This window comes from Sycon ciliatum, chromosome 1 (assembly GCF_964019385.1).
Source record: "Sycon ciliatum chromosome 1, ocSycCili1.1, whole genome shotgun sequence".
NCBI lineage: Eukaryota > Metazoa > Porifera > Calcarea > Leucosolenida > Sycettidae > Sycon > Sycon ciliatum.
The window spans coordinates 89612539-89631717 of NC_088643.1; the positions used below are offsets into that span (position 1 = coordinate 89612539).

A 19179-nucleotide genomic window follows, 5' to 3' on the forward strand; every position below is an offset into this window, starting at 1 on the left:
CTGCGACTTCAAGTTTCATGCTCTCGCAATCATCAGGCAACATGAAGATTGGGTGCCGACCATGCCAGTACATATGTCAGGAGAAGGTGGTATGAAAAGCTGTGAGAATTTGGGGGCTAGCGGTAGGATCAATAGTGGTAAATAACACCTAAACAATGCAAAAAAGTATCACAAGGTAGGCTTATGAATGCGTTGGAAAACAGCCTTCAAAACCTTCACCTCTAACTGATAACCGTGACGTCCACGACACAAAACGGAGAAACGTGAATCAGAATACGCTTGGCAACATTCAGGACGATATACCAAATTTATTAATGAATACACAGAAGACTTGCGAGGTCGAAACACACGCCCACACTCACTCTCACACTCTCTCCCTCACTCAACTCACTGCTAGAATCTCCTCCGTCACTGCGTCAGTGCCGTTTCCGCCATCATAGTCATCGTTGGCGGTTACGTCCAGTGTTGCCGTCATGCTGGGTCTCCTCCTTTGTCGTTGTTGTTTGCCGGTATCGTAGTAAGTTAATACTGTAATTAGCTGTTGAACGTCTTGGTCTTTGAGAAGTTGTTGTTGTAGTCTGCTTCGATATTGACAACGGTAAGTTTGGTCAGATGGTGGTGATGGCAAGGGCGTAAGCCTTGCGTTTGTTGAGGAGGCAGAGCCTTCCTGGGTTTGCCACGATCTGTGATATTGATCGACTGTGGTGTCGGCTTTGCTGTCAAGTCACCATCGACTCCCGTCACCGTCGTTGCTATTGCTGATGCTGCAGCCACCAAAGAGTCTGTTAACCAGCGCCGGATAACCGGACTGGATTTGGTGGAGAAGGCTGGGGCAGCACAGGTAGGGTGTGCTTCCGTGGCCTGCCACGCCTAGGCCGGTCTTTGCGTGCTTCCTCTGATAGAATGTGAAGTGGTTCTTCTGTTCTTTTGATGCTGCTGCCTTATGCATATGATACACACGGCGCCCCTACGACCAGAATAGTTATGGGTGCCAGCTGTACATGTGCCCGAGTAATAATTATTAGTTTCTACGGCTCAGCCTGTGAGTGTCTCAGGCTTGTTTGATCAGCGATTGTGCATAATCATTTGAAACACGACTGCATCATCATGGAAATTCAAGCTCAGACGTGATTTTGGCCGTAGTCTGAATCGCCGCTAAGCTCCCGCATCTTTAGACTTAGAGCCACGCAAGTTGTATGGTCTGTTGTTGCTATGCGCCCTTGGATGGTGGTTTGACCGTATTGTCTACCGCGCCGGTCTTGCCAGTATCGTCATCGACATGCATGTACATCTGCCAACGTCCTTCACAGCTGAGACTTTCAGCGTGTGCTTGTCTTGGTTGCGCTCACCTTCCCCTTCTATGTTTTCATATTAAACTTAGAACCTTCCGTTGGAAGGCTGTTGGAGTGCGCACCCAAGCCGTGCTAGAGCTGATGATAGCCAGTTAGTTGTAACTGTTAGAACGTCAGTACTGTCGGTCAGTTTTGTGCAATGTTATCGCCTGCGCTGATTGTTTAGTGACTGGTGGTGTTTGTGGACATTATAGCGTAACTTGTACTAGTCTAGCAGTTGTAGTTCCTTGGTCCTTTTCTTTATTATAAATAATTATTAATCATTGGCTCTCCATCCGAGGCTATCCTTGCACATTATACTTTGTTCATGTACATGTGATTGTTTATCGCTGACACCAAATTTCAGTGCGAGTCACAGTCTTCGACAACTAACTTTACTTGACAAGCACGATTGACACACATTTCCTGCTCTGTACAGTACATGTAGCTGGCAGTATGGACATGTACATGTACATGATTGTACACTGTGATTGTACACTGTATGTACACAACGTCACAAGGCAGACTGTGACAACAGAGACCAAAAATCATTCTCGTGAGTCGTACCTAGTACATGTACCTCCGAGTTTCGTGTTTCAAAAACACTCATCAGACGATTGTATGTACATGTATGTACATGTGTAACCCATAAGGCATAACTATTCTGGTCGTAGGGGCGCCATGTGTGTCATAAGGCAGCAGCATCAAAAGAACAGAAAAAAAGAAGAAAAAACTACTGAGTAACTACACAGACCCAGTACATGTACTCTGCATGCTGCCTATCGATCACGATCAACAGCAACGAGAGAGAGAGAGAGTTAAAAAAGAAAGAAAAAAGGAGGAGTCGTTGATCCAGTCTTTGATTTTGGTGAACCAACAGTGACGGGGGAGACCACGGGGCCGTGATCCATGATCCAGGCACCATTCCATCCAAGAAATAGTGGGAGTAGCTATATTGATGCCTTGCAAACCACTTCAACTAATCACTTGATGCGTTTAGCAGTTGAATCAAGGCGCGTGTGAACTGGCCAATAGCATTCTTTCTTGACTGCCTACAGTTGTTGTTGTTGTTGTATACTTTATTTATAGTGGAAATCAAAACAGGCAAAATGCCTAATAACATTGGACCCACTGTGAATAACATGTTAAAGGATATTGTGGAGAAAAAAAAAGAAAAAAAAACACACACACACACACACAGTACTGACTCATTGGTGCGATGACGATGGTATTTGACGCCAAGCAGCTTACGCAGATACCTGAGCTCAAAAGCTAGCTTGTGAGATAGGGATCGGCGGATTCTGCTCGAAAAGGTGACAGATTCTGCTCGAAAAGCAGTAAAATTGGCAGAACCATACAAACCTTACGGCGGGCAATTCCTCGAATTCTGCTCCATTTCTTTATCCACATACATGTACATGTACCAAACATGCATGAAACTTACCAGAAAAAGTACCGAATTCTGCCAATTTTTCTGCCGGCAGAATCCGCTGGACCCTATTGTGAGATGGTCCAGGTCTGGCAGCCATAGAGTACAGTGGCAAGAACAATAGCAGTTACCAAGCGTATTTTTATTTCCGTCGCCGACGAACTGCAGTCTGCAGGGGGTCCGCCTCCTAGCTAGCTCCTAGCCGTGGCGCACTGCGGTACCGCCTCTGTGTACATGATCATGATGATTGTTGAACGGTCCCACTCAATGGTCCCCGCCTACTGAACTTTAAAGGGTAGTATATCAACGCGGGCATGGAGCTAATGCGAGCTAATGCGAGCGCGTGGCCGAGGTTGCGCTGACTAGTTGGCGGCGGCTAGCCGAGCTCGACGACTTGTATACGGCCTCAGTAACGGAGCTGCCACCCAACACCTGAAACGCAACGGCTGCAGAATCTTGGAATGTTCGAGTCTGCCTTGTTCGTTCTGCCAATGACTATGTGTCATGCAAGTAATGTCTTCTCCCTGAATGTTCGGAACGTTTTTGTAAATTGTCTGTACATGTGAAAATGGGTTGGCCATCTTTTGAAGTTTTGTAGCTTTCCACTACGTGGTTCGCGGCTGTAGTTTCTATGGTGGGAGATCTGCGCCAAGCCAATGCTGGATTGTTCAATAGTAGACGCTCTGCAGAGCCTGGGAGCCATTGCCCATGACAGACCAGCATGGCGAGATCTATGCATGAGGGTCTGTGCATTGTGATATTCCGACAGATCCTGAAACAGTCAAACTCAGGAAATAGCAGTATCATTATCACTCAGGCTGCAATATTCATATTATGGACATATTCATAAATGACATATATTCAATACCCATGAGCTACATTGTATATAATAATTATATATGATATAAGTATCATAATTATTATTATCATCGTTCTAGCTCATTTTTTCCCCTGTCATAGTCCTGTTTATCATGTTCAGCATAAGCGAAGTTGTGGATCATGCTTGCATGGTTGACTCCAACGCGTACATGCAAGTAATAATAATAATAATATCTACTCAGTATCTATCAAGGACACTGCCCAAGCTGGCGTCATGATGAAGTCCGCCAATAGCCTACGTCAGTCCAGATTATTATTATTCTTTATTTCCACGATGGCCGATGGCCAATAAGGAAGATAATAATTATGATTCAAATCAGTCCAGAATCATATAAAATCAGTCTAGCAAGTAAGGAAACCAACACTTTGCAGGGGGATGGGGTTACGATGGGGTGCAGTTTGAGCTACTACAGGAGCATATGGATGATAGAATGAGGCTAGACGCCATTGATTGAAACGCATGCTTGCTATTTGTTTCACGCAGGTAGTTGGTTGAAATTGTGAAGGGACAGGTTGATGGGTGAGTTGGTGTGTCGGCATGTGTGTGATGTTCTCAATGTGTATGTTCTCATGTGTCGTAGTGCATATGGCTGCTCTGTGATTGGTCGTGCAAGGTGAGGCTGTTGCAGGTGAAGGGGGGCGCGGATGTACTTGATGTTGTGGGCAAGAGTAATCTGTCGTAAGAGTTGCCGGGAGACTAGATGTCTCGCAATGGATAAGATCAAATGGAAAAGACTATTTCAGTAACACATACTGTACCCTATTTACCGCGGTACTCAATGTGACACAGAAGCGGAACAGGCATACAATTTTCATTGTGATGTCTTATTACGCGCGATGTATTATTATTTTATTAGTAATAGGTTTTTCATTTGACCCGACGAGACTACACGACGCTTGCAGACCACAGCACGAACAGTTCACCAGCCACACTCCACGAAAGCAAGTAGTATTACTCCTGAGAAGTCTTGTTTCGTTCCATAAAGTTGACGGGGAATTCATCAGAGGAGAAGCAGTTGTTGAATGAAGGGGTTAAGCTGAATAATGCTATTTTATAGAGAAGATACCGGCGCAAGGTGTAAACACTCAACTAACTCACATATGTGACAAATCAATACAAAAGGAATAGTGCAGAATGGAAGTGTTATGTCTTATGAACCCTACCAAACACAACAATCACAAGACTTAGTGCTAAATCAATCACAATGAGAAGGAGAGGTACACAGGAATAGGTTGCGCTAATTATTTACACGTCACAAAGAGTACTGAGGTGGTGACAAAGATAGGTGAAAAGTAGACGCCAAGTGAAAGCCAACAAATCACCACGGGTCACCTGGGTACATTGTATTTACATAATCTGACATTGTACATGTAGTGTCATGTACTACAATGTCATGTACAGTCTACGTGTAGACTCTACATGAAGCACAGCATGGCATATGGGTCCATTACCAAAGCAATGATTTTAATATGTCATTGCATTGGTAATGGTATGCTGTGCTTCTTCTACATCGATCCTTACATAATCATAATGATTACTTGAAGTAGTAAAGAAAGTGACCAGCATGCACTCGGCCCTTGAAAAATGAAAATTTTCTGCGTTTAGACCCGCAATGTACGTGGTCGGCCGCAGAGAGCACGGAGGTGGTGGTGCAGTGGAGGCAGGATGACTTCTTTCGGGAGAACAAAACGGCAAAGGAGTAAACCCCTGTTTATTTCAAGGACGATCACTTTAATACTGTAAATTCTGCGTTTAGACCTACGTGGTCGGCCGCGCAACGGAGGTGGGGATGAAGTGGAGGCAGGATGAGTAGTACTGTACGGGCATAGTGTTGCCACTGTTGGCCTGCGGATGCGCTCTCCAGCCTCGAGTCAGCAAATGCCTGTGTAAAACTCTTGCAGTAGACCTACGACTACGAGTGAGCACGTAAATCTGCCTAATCCTTTGCCTCGCGCGGAGTGCTAGTGCACTGCATAGCTGCACTTAGTCCGTGAGCCAAAACTCAAAATCACGAAACAAGCACTACACTACAGTCAGTGCAGTGCCGTTGCACATGCACTCGATCGAGCTCGCGCGGTGACCCGGGCCTGCTCTCTGGTACACGTGGTAGCGTCGATCCGTTCGCCTTGACCCGAGTGTTGTACTTGTAGATCATGAGTATACTGATAGATCACCTACTCTATCCAGACGAGTGGGATAGTCATAGAGTCATACTCATACTCATAGCACAACACATAAAGAGACAGAGTTGGTGAGGTCGCAGATCAGTTCGCCAGTTTCTATCAGTGTGCCCGTTTGGTGCAGCATTTTGTTCCATGAGAATGAACTGACTTACTGCTGAGGCAGCCAGGCTAGCGGCGAATGGGTTTACCAGAGGCGGCAATGGAGGGTAGTTCCCGGTCGCGGGGAGCCAGTACTATTGGCTGTAGACCTAGCCCTCCTGATGATATGGATTTTATAGCTAGCATTAATGCTAAGTTCAAGCGTGATTCCGAGCGTATGCTTTCGCTTCCGCGTTCAGATGGAAAGAGTTTGGCAGCTATCGGCGAGGGCGAACGTGTTCGCCCAGTGTCATCTAGCAGCATTAGCTCCGGTATGTCGTCAGAAGGCACAGGCTTTCTTGATTTGCCGCCATCAGCAGGAGCTGCTGCTGCTTTGCGTCCGGCATCTAGGTCAAGCGCGACCGCCGCCGAGTCACGGGAGCAGAGCAGTGAGCAGTCACCGCGGCCGATGATCTCTCGCATACCAGGCTCACGGAATAGGACTTTCGACAGTTGGCGCTACGAAGGGAGTTTCAACCCGGTCCAAGACGTACTACTAAGTATCATAGCGCCTAACGGTGGATACTGTTGCCTCAACAACTTTCAAGGAGAGCGTTGTTGGTGTGGCGGAGACCTAGCATTGCGTCCCCGACCAGATCGCCCTTCGTTCGTACCAAGTTGGGGCCCAACGTTCTGTGTGTTTTGCAAGAACAATCAGGCTCCAGCACCACTCTACAATGCCCACCGAATAAAGGACTCGAGAGGTTGGGTAACCTGCCCAGTGTTGTCTTCCTACACCTGCCCATTATGTGGAGCGATGGGCCGAAACGGACATACCATCAAGTATTGTTCAAGAAACACTGCACCTGAAGCTTTACAAGCGCAGGCTGCGGCCAATCGCCGAATTTCTCCCCAGAACCGCCAATACCATCGAGGATCATACTTCAATGGCAACGGAACTGTCCGTCAAACCAATGGCGAATGGAGTAGAGAGATAAGTCCACAAATCCCTAACCATCGCCGAGTAGGTCCGGGAAGGAGCTTCCAAGAACAGAATGACGGCGTGAACACTCATGGCCACCCCAGGCACTACACAGGGCCATTTCAGAACGGCGGTCGCCAAAGCCAGCGTCCTCGAGAACGCCAGTACAGCAGTCAATCGTCGTCGACGAACGGCGTCGATCTTCGCTCTCCGTTCGGTCAAGACAGCACCTTCAGGAGCTACCCACAACAACAGCCAAGACGCAGAAATTCATAGCGTGGGAACTGATCGTCGAGCGTAAGTGTACAGCGCTGGTTGCTGCTTTGGCAGCGAGCACATGACACCTCTTTCCTTTCCGTGCTGTCAATGCGCCTCGTTGTTTACACCCTTCTCAATTTACGTAAACCCAGCGACAGCATTATAGTACTAGTGGACCTACTTGTTCCGCAATCAGTAGCAGTCATAATAATAATAATAATGATTGTATTGTTGCTCCTCGAAGCTCCTCTACCAAAATATTGAAAGAAAAAAAGTCGAAAAAAAGAGTTCGGCACGTTTCACTCCATATTGTATACAGGATGGTTTGGCTTGTCTTGTCCGTTTTGCTCCTACGTTTTGGCTTGGCAGCATTCGTGTTCTGTTGTTGCTGTCAGCTCCACTTAGTTACGTAGTCACGTGTCTATGTTGTAACAGAGACTCAGCAGTCCTTACAGAGATGAAAAACGAAAAAAACCCATTGGTGGATATGTGTTCACAATTTGATTTTGTCATAATTATGTAGTTGAAAGATTTGTGTTGTAGCACTGGGCCATGAAGAATGCTGACAACTGTCTTGATTGTCTGAAAGGACGATACCACTGTTACTGTCTGCAATCATTTGCCACTTCTAAGGGTTATTACTATGAGTGTTATTTTCTGTTAACGGGTTGATGGACAATGAACTGCAGTGTGTTTATGTAACTCTTTGCGTAACACCTTCCTCAGATGCACTAAAGGATGATTTTAGCGTGGCTTAGGGACTGCTTTCAAGTCTGGTGTTTTTCTCATTTTGTTTGTTTGTGTGGTGGTGGCAGCTGGAATTTCAGAATTTTTTGCTTAATTATGAATCCCTCCATTCTTTTTATGTTTCCCGATTCAAATCTCATTCTACCATTTCGATTTATTTTGCAGAAAATGCGACCGAGACCATAAGATCCATCTATTCGTTCTACATTTTTCTATCTGTGTAATGCTGTGATTTCCACTTTAAATTAAGTTTTGTTATTCCTGTTTTCTATTTTGTGATGGAGCAGTGTTACATTGTACGTGGACTACCAGTAGGTCATCATTAAGGTTTGTTATATGCTGTTGTTTCGGGTGGAGTAAGTCATCACTTCTTATGCTCTCGTTCGATTGTCGTGTGGTGTGTGTTTGGCCGTGCCGACCAGCCAATACTTAGATGAATGAGACTGGGATCTATATTGGCATACACAGGAGAAGGCTTCTACCTTCACATGATTCCTGGAAGTGGCCAGGTTTGATAGCTTCCACATACATGTACAGTAATTAGTGAGTTATAATCCAGTACTACTAGTACAGTACTGGTATTGCATGTAGATACATACACCTTGTTATAGTTCACACATGTGTTTGGTTTGACAGCATGAAACAAGGTGGAGGACACCGTGTTCGGAAACAACACCCATAATAATTACTAGTATGGGAGCCCCCCCCCCCCCCCCCCCCCCCCCCCGTCCATTGGAACCATCTGAACCATACTAGTAATTATTATGGGTGTTGTTTCCGAACACAGTGTCCTCCAGTGCTCCACCTAAGTCCTTGTTTCATGCTGTCAAACCAACAACATGACATTGTACAGTAATGTACTAGTACTACATGTAGTACCTGAAAGGCTGAAGCATAATACTAGCGAGCAAGACCATAGCCTAGGCTAGGGTCACACACTCGGACTAGTCCCACAATGCAGGTATGTACTGTACAACACTATGTTGCCTAAAATTGAATTCAATTGTACGATGTATTCACTCGTACTGCGACAAATTGTCAACCGTTCTAGCAGCTGCAAACCAAGTCAAGACATGCATGTGCATGTACGACTATTACTAGTACAAGTATTAGCTACAGTAGTTGTCGACGGTCTTCAATCGCAGGCTGTATTGAATAATAGTAATAATACTTATGCAGCTACTGAGTGTTTCTACTTGGAAGTACTTTCTAGTGCTGCGACAGCTTTTGGAGTTTTGTATCGTATTGTTATGACTTGATGGTCCTGCATCTGCACCACCTGTCCCTCTTCAAGCTCTTGGCCTGCACTAAACTAAAGTCAAGACTCAACTGCTCAAGTCAAGAGGGAAGTGTGAAGTACCGTGGCCTGGATCCTGAGTGACACTGCCACTATCCGGTATGCCTGGTATACTGTTGTACTAGCACAATGACCACATACAACAGCTGTAATGTCCGCATTGTATGTATGACTTGTACTACTCAGCCTACTACTACTAGCACTAGTACTAGTAGCGCCATTCATCAGGCCACTTCCTCTCCACCTGATCAAAAGTGGAAATAAAAAAATGCTTCCTTCTTGACTGTGTCACTGACTGTGTGCCTACAGTACACCCGTGCGCAGTCATACTGTTACATGTATGTACATGTACATACACAGGACTGCACACTGCACAGTAGTACAGACAGGACTGTCGGGCGCCGAAGAGCGGAGCACCAAACAATTAAATAATTACATGGTCCAAAGTCAGACAAGTACGGCACAGTACACAGCATGGTACAGGCTAGCCAAGCACAACATACATGATTGTACATGAAGATTGTAAATACAATACAATGTATTAATATTTTAATTGTTATGTCATAACAATACTCAATCTGCGTCATAACAATACATAATAATACATTGTTGTTGGTTTGACTGGAGGACGCGTGTTCGGAAACGGTGACCTTACTACAACCATCCACGGTTGGTAGAGCCCCAGTCCGTTGGGACCATCTGAACCATAATTATGGGTGTTGAACCCGGTTCTGACCCTCCTTAAATAAATACTTATAGGGGAGGTTTTAGACCTTCTCCTAACATCATGACGTCAGTCGTCAGTCGCTCCTGGTGTGATTACGTCACAACAACAACACCAACAACAATAAGTCAGTGGATACAGGATAGTTCTCAGTGGTGCTAGTGCGTAGTGCTAGTGGGGGACAACCAACTAAACGTGTAATACTACTACAGTAGTGTTCCGACGTGGTGAAGGCCTATGCGCCTACCCGGCCATGGCCGCGTCGGGACATCACCAACCTCGTCTACAGAGAGCACCTTCTCACGACAGTGTCATGGTGGTGACAGTAACTGTTGTCAGCTGACGAGCTGAGAGAGGGACGCCATGGGCAGAAGTTGGAAGAAAAAGGAGTTAAAAACAATTCAGATTAATTAGAATAGCTACTTTTATTTATGACTATCAGGACGACATCCAGGAGCGATCAAAGAATACACGACTGACGTTAGGAGAAGTAGTTGGAAGGCTGTTGGAGTGCGCATCCAAGATGTGTTAGAGCTGTTAGCCAGTTTACTGTTAGTTGTAGAATGTCAGTACCATCGGTCAGTGTCGTGCAATGTTATCGCATGAGCTGATTGTTTAGTAACTGGTGGTGTTAGTGGACATTATAGTGCAACTTGTAGTTCCTTGGTCCTTTTTACTTTTTATAAATACAACTACTAATCCTTGGGTCTGCATCCGAGTTCATTCTTGCACACCTGATGAGCCGTCCTTATCTATACGGCGAAACCATCGTCGTGTGAAACTGCTGCTTATTACCCCTGCTTAGTGTCATATTGTCCATCTACAGTGTAATACTAGTCAAAGTGTAGCGGGCCGCAGTCTCTCTCTCTCTCTCTCTCTCTCTCTCTCTCTCTCTCTCTCTCTCTCTCTCTCTCTCTCTCTCTCTTTCTCTCTCTCTCTCTCTCTCTCTCTCTCTCTCTCTCTCTCTCTCTCTCTCTCTCTCTCTCTCTCTCTCTCTCTCTCTCTCTCTCTCTCTCTCTTTCTCTCTCTCTCTCTCTCTCTCTCTCTCTCTCTCTCTCTCTCTCTCTCTCTCTCTCTCTCTCTCTCTCTCTCTCTCTCTCTCTCTCTCTCTCTCTCTCTCTCTCTCTCTCTCTCTCTCTCTCTCTCTCTCTCTCTCTCTCTCTCTCTCTCTCTCTCTCTCTCTCTCTCTCTCTCTCCTCTCTCTCTCTCTCTCTCTCTCTCTCTCTCTCTCTCTCTCTCTCTCTCTCTCTCTTTCTCTCTCTCTCTCTCTCTCTCTCTCTCTCTCTCTCTCTCTCTCTCAAATACACACGGGTCTCAGAAGTACAGTGCTGTTTTACTGAGGCGTTCGGTTTTGCATGATTCTTGTTCGCATAGCTTCCCCTTTTCTTGATCTTTGCATCTTTGGAGCCACGCAAGTTGTGTGGAATGTTGCTTTGCGTTCTTGAATCGTGGTTTGACCGTATTGTCCAATGCCAAATAAAAATAATGGTCTTGCCAGTATCGTCATCGACATGCATGAACATCCGCCAACGTCCTTCACAGCCGAGACTTTCAGCTCGTGCTTATCTTGGTTGCGCTCACCTTCCCCTCCTTATGTTATTTCTATAACTTTAATATATAGAACCTTCCAAGTTGGAAGGCTGTTGGAGTGCGCATCCAAGATGTGCTAGAGCCGTTAGCCAGTTTGGCTACTCATGCTGCCCTCTGTTGCCCCGGCATGCGTTCAACCAGATACAACAGCAACTCGTAACAGTATGAGACCAAGAACTTTCTCCTCTGAGATAAAACTGCAAGAACCAAAACTGTAAACTGCTTCCTACAGTTCAAAACTGACAACTAAAAAACTTCAAAGGCATGGAAGTATACATTCTAGAATGACGAAAGCGAGAGCGCAATCGCAGCCCGCGAGTATCCACAGGACTGTGCACAAATGCAAAGACGAGTGAATATATTACGACTAGATAGCATGGAGACAGCACATGCATCAAACGATACGCTACTTGAATCTCAGACAATGCAAAGGTTGAGACTGGCCTGCGGTCAATACATCAGGCGCCAGCAGCATGCACTAGAATAAAAGAAATGAAACCTGAGTACAATGAAAGGTCATGCAAGATTCACCACAAGCTGGGAATATTCCAGAACATATCCCCCTTCACTCACGAGCACAGGGTCAGCAAACAAACTGTGACGAGTGAGTACTACTACGGTACTGTATGATGAAAGAAAAACTTCATAGGTTGAGAGAGAGAGAGAGAGAGAGAGAGAGAGAGAGAGAGAGAGAGAGAGAGAGAGAGAGAGAGAGAGAGAGAGAGAGAGAGAGAGAGAGAGAGAGAGTACTGTCACAGGGCTGCCTGTAGCACTTCAGATACACAAGGCACAAACTACTCGGTGTCCAGAATAGGTACTAGATGGTGGATAGACCGTCGGTAGATCTTGTCGCCGATCTTAATATCCACTACTCGGACGAGCTTGTCTGCACCAGGATGCACTGCTGTGACTCTACCCATGGGCCATGTTCCACGGGGAGTGTTTGATGTAAGACACAGCATGATGTCACCTACGGCTACATTGCGACCTTGACGTTGCCACTTACGACGGACATTCAACAAGGGAACATACTCATCTCGCCACCTGTTCCACACGTCTGCTACAAGCCGCTGAACATACAACCAACGTTTGCGTGGGTCTCTGCTGGGGTGCTCGTCTGCTTTCACTTCCAGAGCCATTGGTGGGTCGAGTCGTCCGACGAGGAAATGTGCTGGTGTTAGAGGCTGCAAATCAGCTGCATCGGCACTTACGACTGTCAGCGGGCGCGAGTTCATCATGTCCTCAACCTGGCACATGGCAGTCACTAACTCTTCATCTGTGACGTCCGCTTTCCCAAGTACTGCTTTGAGTCCGCGCTTAGCCGTCTTGATGAGGGATTCGAATACGCCGCCGAAATGTGGTGCTCTAGGTGGGTTGAAGCGCCATCGCACGCCATCACTGACCAGTCGCTTCTCGATCTTCTCCTTGTCCATGGCCCGGACGGCCTCACGGAGTTCTTGCTCCGCGGCAGTGAAGTTGGTCCCGTTGTCGCTGACCATTTCAAGCGGGACACCACGGCGCTTTGTGAATCTCTCAAATGCTAACAGGAATGACTCAGTGGAGAGGCCATAGGATACCTCTAGGTGACAGGCACGAGTCTCAAGGCATGTGAACAGGCACAGGTACCGCTTAGCCTGCGTCTTACCTCGGCCCTGCTTGGTCAGGAAGGGACCCGCGTAATCAACTCCTGTACGGCTGAACGGTTTCAACGAGCCTGCAACTCGGAAGTCTGGAATCTGGCCCATCATCTGGGACGCTGGCTCCGCACGGTTCTTACGGCAAGTGACGCAGTTGCTTCGAACGGCCTTGACTGTTGATGTTCCGTGAACAATCCAGTAGCGTTGTCGCAGATTGGCCAGAAGATGCTGTGGCCCAACTGCATGGAAGCACCGATGATCTTCCTGTTCGATTATCAGCTGGGTTACTCGGTGCTTTGCTGGTAGGATGACTGGGTGGCGTACGCCACTTGGCATGTTCTTTGTAGCTTGCAATCGACCTCCTACCGTCATCAGGGGTGACTCTGTTGCACTATCGAACTGGGGACAGAGAGGTGCCAGAGGGTCCGATTTCAACATCGGTTGCCTAGACTGTAGACGATGGTATGCTGTACCATGGCAATCCTTCTGGGCAGTTGCAATCCAGTGCCGCTCTGCTACTGATACTTCGTCAGTGCTGAGAACTGGAACACTGATGGAGCGGGTGCCGCCAAACTGTACTGGCACTCTCACTGGCGTGCTGGACTGGCTGTCCGATGCGGCATCCCCCTTCGTGGACTTGCTGTCACTGACTGCCTGCCGACAGTTTGCCACAAATCGCTTGCACCATGCTGTCACGCGTACCAGTCGCGACCATGTGCTAAAGCGACCCAGGATCTCGGAGGGTGGAGGGACGACTGCAACTAGCGCCGTCTTGAGCTGACCAGGCAGCGAGGATGTGCTGACTTCCTTCATCTGAGGCCACTCATCTGGCTGCTGGCGAAGAAACTGTGGACCGGACCACCACACTGCGTCACGGCACAGTAATGCAGCAGACAAACCACGAGTACCTTTGTCTGCAGGGTTGTTCTTTCCGGGAACATGTCGCCACTGGTGTGCTCTCGTTGAGGTCTGGAGCTCAGAGATTCGGTTGCCAATGTCCACTTTGTAGCGCCGGCTGTGGCTTTGGACCCAGCCCAAGACGTTCATCGAGTCCGTCCAAAATGTGTGAGCTGACACTGGGATACCGATGGATTCAGCGACGAGATGACTAACGCGAACGCCAAGCACAGCTGCTCTCAGTTCAAGCTGCGGGATCGTCTGTCGCCTCACTGGTGCCGGCTTCGCTTTCGACATCGCTAGCGTTATTCGGGTGGTACCGTCTGGGTAGCTGGCTCTGACATACACAGCGGCTGCTATCGCCCGATCTGAGGCGTCGGAGAAGCAGTGCACGGAAAGACTGGCGTCTTCGGATGGCTGTTGTGGATCCTTGAAACAGCGGCTGATCTCCAGGTTACTCAGGTCTGGGAGGCCTTGGAACCAACCCCGCCACTTGACGACTTGTTCCTTTGGCAGCAGGTCGTCCCATCCCTGTCCCAGCAACCAGGCATCCTGCAGGAGTACCTTAGCCGTGATGACGTATGGCGAGATCAGGCCACGCGGATCGAATATGGAGGCCAGGCCGCGCAACACAGAGCGTCGGGTGAATGTCGTGATGTCCTTCATTTGATGCTGGAAGGTGAAGGCATCCTTCTCGGCGTTCCAACTGACGCCGAGAGTCTTGACAGTTGGGAGGCTGGTGTCACTGTCCACATCTCGGACGACATCAGGTGACCTATCTTCCTCTGGTATGGTGTTCATCACTTCAGCTTTGTTCGACAGCCATTTTCGCATGTGAAAACCGCCCTTGGCAAGTAGTTGCTGCGTTTGCTCTCTGGCCTGGATGGCACGCTGTGTGGATGGTAGTGATGACAGCATGTCGTCAACGTAGAGGTCTTTGCTTAGGCACTGCACGACGTCAGAGTCGTACTCATCACCGTGGTGCTTGATGACCTCTTTCACCGCTCGTCCTGCCAGATACGGTGACGCCTTAGCGCCGAAGAGCACACGGGTGAACTGATACACCTGCACTTGGCCATTGTCATCATACCACAGAAAGCGATGATAGCGCTGGTCACGTTCCGCCAGTTTGACTTGGAGGAACATCTCCGACACATCACCAACAAGCGCAACTGGTTCCAGTGAGAATCGGATCAACACACTGGTCATGTCGTTTTGAAGTGCAGGACCTGTAAACATCTCATCGTTGATGGAGTGTCCATCCCAGCGGGCTGCACCGTCAAATACTATTCTCACTTTTGACGTGGATTTATCTGAGCGTACTACCGGGAAATGGGGTAGGTACCACTGGTCGTTGCCGTCTTTGGCTATCTCATCCGGGTCCACGCGTCTCACGTAACCCTTGGCAATGTGTTTCTGCATAACGTCAGAGTACTGCTGCTTCACGGCTGGCCGTGACTGTAGCGAGCGTTGTAGACTGCGGAGCCGCTGCTCAGCCTGAGCTCTGTTGGACCTGACACGTGGCTTACCGCTGTCATTGACCCATGGGATTCGGACAGTTACCCGGTTGCCGTTGCAGCTGATTGATTGGCTCGTGAGCTCCTCGGCTCTTCTGTCATCGGGTGAAGGCGTCTCCTCTAGTGGGTTATCTGTGCCCGCCGACTCATCTCGCCAGAACTTCTCTACTAGCTCGGTCAGCCCATCAGTTAGCACTGTGTCAGTAGCTGGTGTAGTAGCTGTGATTGCACGAGTGGTGTCGACTCCTGTACCAATGCACACCCACCCGAGAGGAGTTCGTCGAGCAATGGGCGCTCTTGCTGTTTCTGCTCGCCGTTCTTCTAGAGTAGCATGAAGCTCGATGGCATTCAGGCCGATAAGCGCGTCGATCTGACTGCCCTTGATGGATGGGAAGTCAATATCACTGAGATGCGGCCAGCTGCTCTTGTGCTGATTCCAGTTCACTGCCGGTAATGGCACGGTGACGGTGGGCAGAACCCAAGCTTCAAGCTTGTTCATGGTCTTGTCGCCCAGAGCCGCCACTTGGATCTGTACATGCTCACGTCTTGCTGCGGTCTGCTTGCCGCCTACTCCGGAAGTGACGAGCTGCCGCTTGGGTCCACGCACATTGAGGGCTGTTGCCACGGACTGCTGGACATAACTCGTGGACGATGCTGGGTCCAGGAGTGCATTACCTTGGAGGCTCACACCATTGTGTCGGAATACAACAGGCACAACCATGAATGACTCGCCACTGTCAATCTCTGGCTGATGACTTGCGCAATGTGTTGTAGCAATCTTGGCAGGACCGCCACTGCTGGCCGAAGCTGCGTTGGCCTTGATTGCGGCATTTGATGGGTCTGCAGCGGAATCCGAGCGTCGGATGTTGTAGTGTAGCATGTCATGATGCGTGCGGCTGCACTTTGAACAGGGTTGCCTGGTACAAGTCTTTGCGCGATGATTGAGACCGAAGCATAGGGCGCAGACATCTGGCTTGGACTTGATGACTTTCCATCGGTCCCTGACCTCCATCTTAATGAAATCGGGGCAGCGGTGGAGCTGATGCGCCTTGCCACACGAGGGGCAGCTTCTGTCGGCACCTGCATCCTTGCTAGTTGCCACAAATGTTCGTTCAGACTTTGTAGCACTCTGCTTCGACCATGATCTTGCTGGTGCTGGTGCTGAGGCAGTGACTTCTGTCGACCGGAGTCGTTCATCGGCACGGCGTAGTGTGTTGACGCGTCTGAGGAGCCACTGTGTTAGCTGGTAAATATCACAGTCAGCATCGTCATACTTCTCCATGTACCTAAGCAACAGCGATTTCGGCAACTTCTGCGTAACCGATAGGTACAACTCACGGCCCGGTGTTACTGCACACATCTCCATATTCATGAGCATCGTCCGGAGTCTGAGGACAAACTTGGCAAAGTTGTCGTCTGACTCTTTTAGCTTCGGCCACTGCAAAATCTCCTTCTCTTGGCGCTCAACAGTGCGATTGTCGCCGCCATACCATGCATCTAGCTCCCTAAGGATGGTGTGGTAGGCTCCTGGACCGTCAAGCACGCCATCAACAAGGTCGCTGGCCGTGCCATGCATGAGACACTCACGCAGTTGTGCAAGTTTGTACGCTTCAGTCGTTAGTGGATCTTCGTCAACAACGCGGCGAAAGTTCTGCTTCCACCGGTCGTAGTCACTAGTCTTGCCAGAGAACTTTGGTAGCTCCAGTGGCTTCACGTGAAAGCTGAAACTAGCAGGGTGTAGTGTCTGCAGTTGAGGTGGATAGGGCATGAAGGACTCTGCTTGCGGGTTTAGCACCTGCTTGGAGTGTTCTTGCACTGCCACTGGTGTTGGTGGCTGCTGTTTGGCCACTGCTGTATGCTTCTGTGGTGTATGCCATGGTGGTGTTGCATTCAGCATTGATACTGCCTTCTTGTTACTGCCAGGCAGTCTTGATTGTACTGCTGCACTGCTTATTGCTGGCTGTACAGGCACTGCATTACTAGCTGCCTGTATGGACACTGTAGTACGGGCTACAGGCGCACCACTGGCCATTGACTTCTTGGCTGGCACTACTGACAGCACTGTACTGGTCACAGACTTTTGAGCGGGCGCGCGCATGAATGCTTGCGCCACTGGCCCCATGGCAGGCACGCCAAACGCATTGACACTACATGTACTTGACTGAGCTGGGCTGTCTTCCGCCACACCTAATACAGCCTCAGGTTGTGTGGGCGCATTCACAGTACGAAACGTACCTTGCAAACTCCTTGGCTTGCCGTGGTCGCGTTGTCCGTTCACTCCACCGACATCACTCATCGTTCTGAAGTGCTCACGCGGTGGTAATACGAATTTTCGACCAGGTCCGACCAACTTGTCGTGCTCAGCAAGACTCTTGGCAGTCAATATTGCCCTGCCACTGGATGCAGCGTTTCCAGTCTCTGATTTGCGAGACGACACTTTGCTCCCTGACCCGGATCGTAGTGCAGCTGCAGATTCAGCCTCGGCTCTTCGAACCTCCAGTTCCCTCTGCACCAAACTTGTCTCACGAGCCAACTTGCGTGTCTCGGCTTCCTCCTCCAGCTCAGCGATTTGCCTTGCAGCCTCAAGTTCTACACGAAGCATCTCTGCACGAAGTGACGCCTGCGACGCAGCAGTTCCTGAAACTTTCGAGGGCGCATGTCCTGCAGAGCTCACGCTGTCCGGGACGTCACTCCAGTTATCAAACCCGTATCTGCTCGGCGGTCTCCCTTTGGTAGACCGCGAGCTCCGTCTACACTCAGCGCCTGGGACTTGCTCGTCGTCGCGCAGGACTTCTTGGATCTGGCTCTGAGATCCGGCTCGAATAGGACCACTATGGCTACTCATGCTGCCCTCTGTTGCCCCGGCATGCGTTCAACCAGATACAACAGCAACTCGTAACAGTATGAGACCAAGAACTTTCTCCTCTGAGATAAAACTGCAAGAACCAAAACTGTAAACTGCTTCCTACAGTTCAAAACTGACAACTAAAAAACTTCAAAGGCATGGAAGTATACATTCTAGAATGACGAAAGCGAGAGCGCAATCGCAGCCCGCGAGTATCCACAGGACTGTGCACAAATGCAAAGACGAGTGAATATATTACGACTAGATAGCATGGAGACAGCACATGCATCAAACGATACGCTACTTGAATCTCAGACAATGCAAAGGTTGAGACTGGCCTGCGGTCAATACATCAGGCGCCAGCAGCATGCACTAGAATAAAAGAAATGAAACCTGAGTACAATGAAAGGTCATGCAAGATTCACCACAAGCTGGGAATATTCCAGAACAAGTTAGTTGTAGAACGTCAGTACCGTCGGTCAGTGTCGTGCAATGTTATCGCATGAGCTGATTGTGACTGGTAGTGTTAGTGGACATTAGTGGTAACTTGTAGTTCCTTGGTCCTTTTTACTTTTTTTAAAATAATCCTTGGCTCTCCATCGATCCTAGTTCATCCTTGACTACTGTCAGTACATGTAGTACCAAGACTCGGGCAAGAGTACAACTATTATAACCGTGTACATGTACATGTACATGATATTGCACATGATTGTACACTCTTGGTACTGTAGTCCTGGCCAGAGTGTACTGCAAGACTAGTAGTAGTAAGTTAGTGCTGTAGAAC

General features: G+C 48.5%; 2 protein-coding genes across 2 annotated transcripts; one reads left to right on the plus strand and one right to left on the minus strand.

Annotated features, from left to right (window-relative positions):
* Window positions 1–5880: 5880 nt before the first annotated feature.
* On the plus strand, window positions 5881–8262 carry LOC135806318 (uncharacterized). The gene has a single exon (XM_065320488.1). The coding sequence runs from the start codon at window positions 6002–6004 to the stop codon at window positions 7157–7159; it is 1158 nt and encodes a 385-aa protein (XP_065176560.1). The 5' UTR covers window positions 5881–6001; the 3' UTR covers window positions 7160–8262.
* Window positions 8263–12293: 4031 nt separating this feature from the next.
* Window positions 12294–18395, minus strand: LOC135808608 (uncharacterized). Its single transcript, XM_065321827.1, has one exon. The coding sequence runs from the start codon at window positions 18393–18395 to the stop codon at window positions 12294–12296; it is 6102 nt and encodes a 2033-aa protein (XP_065177899.1).
* Window positions 18396–19179: the final 784 nt, after the last annotated feature.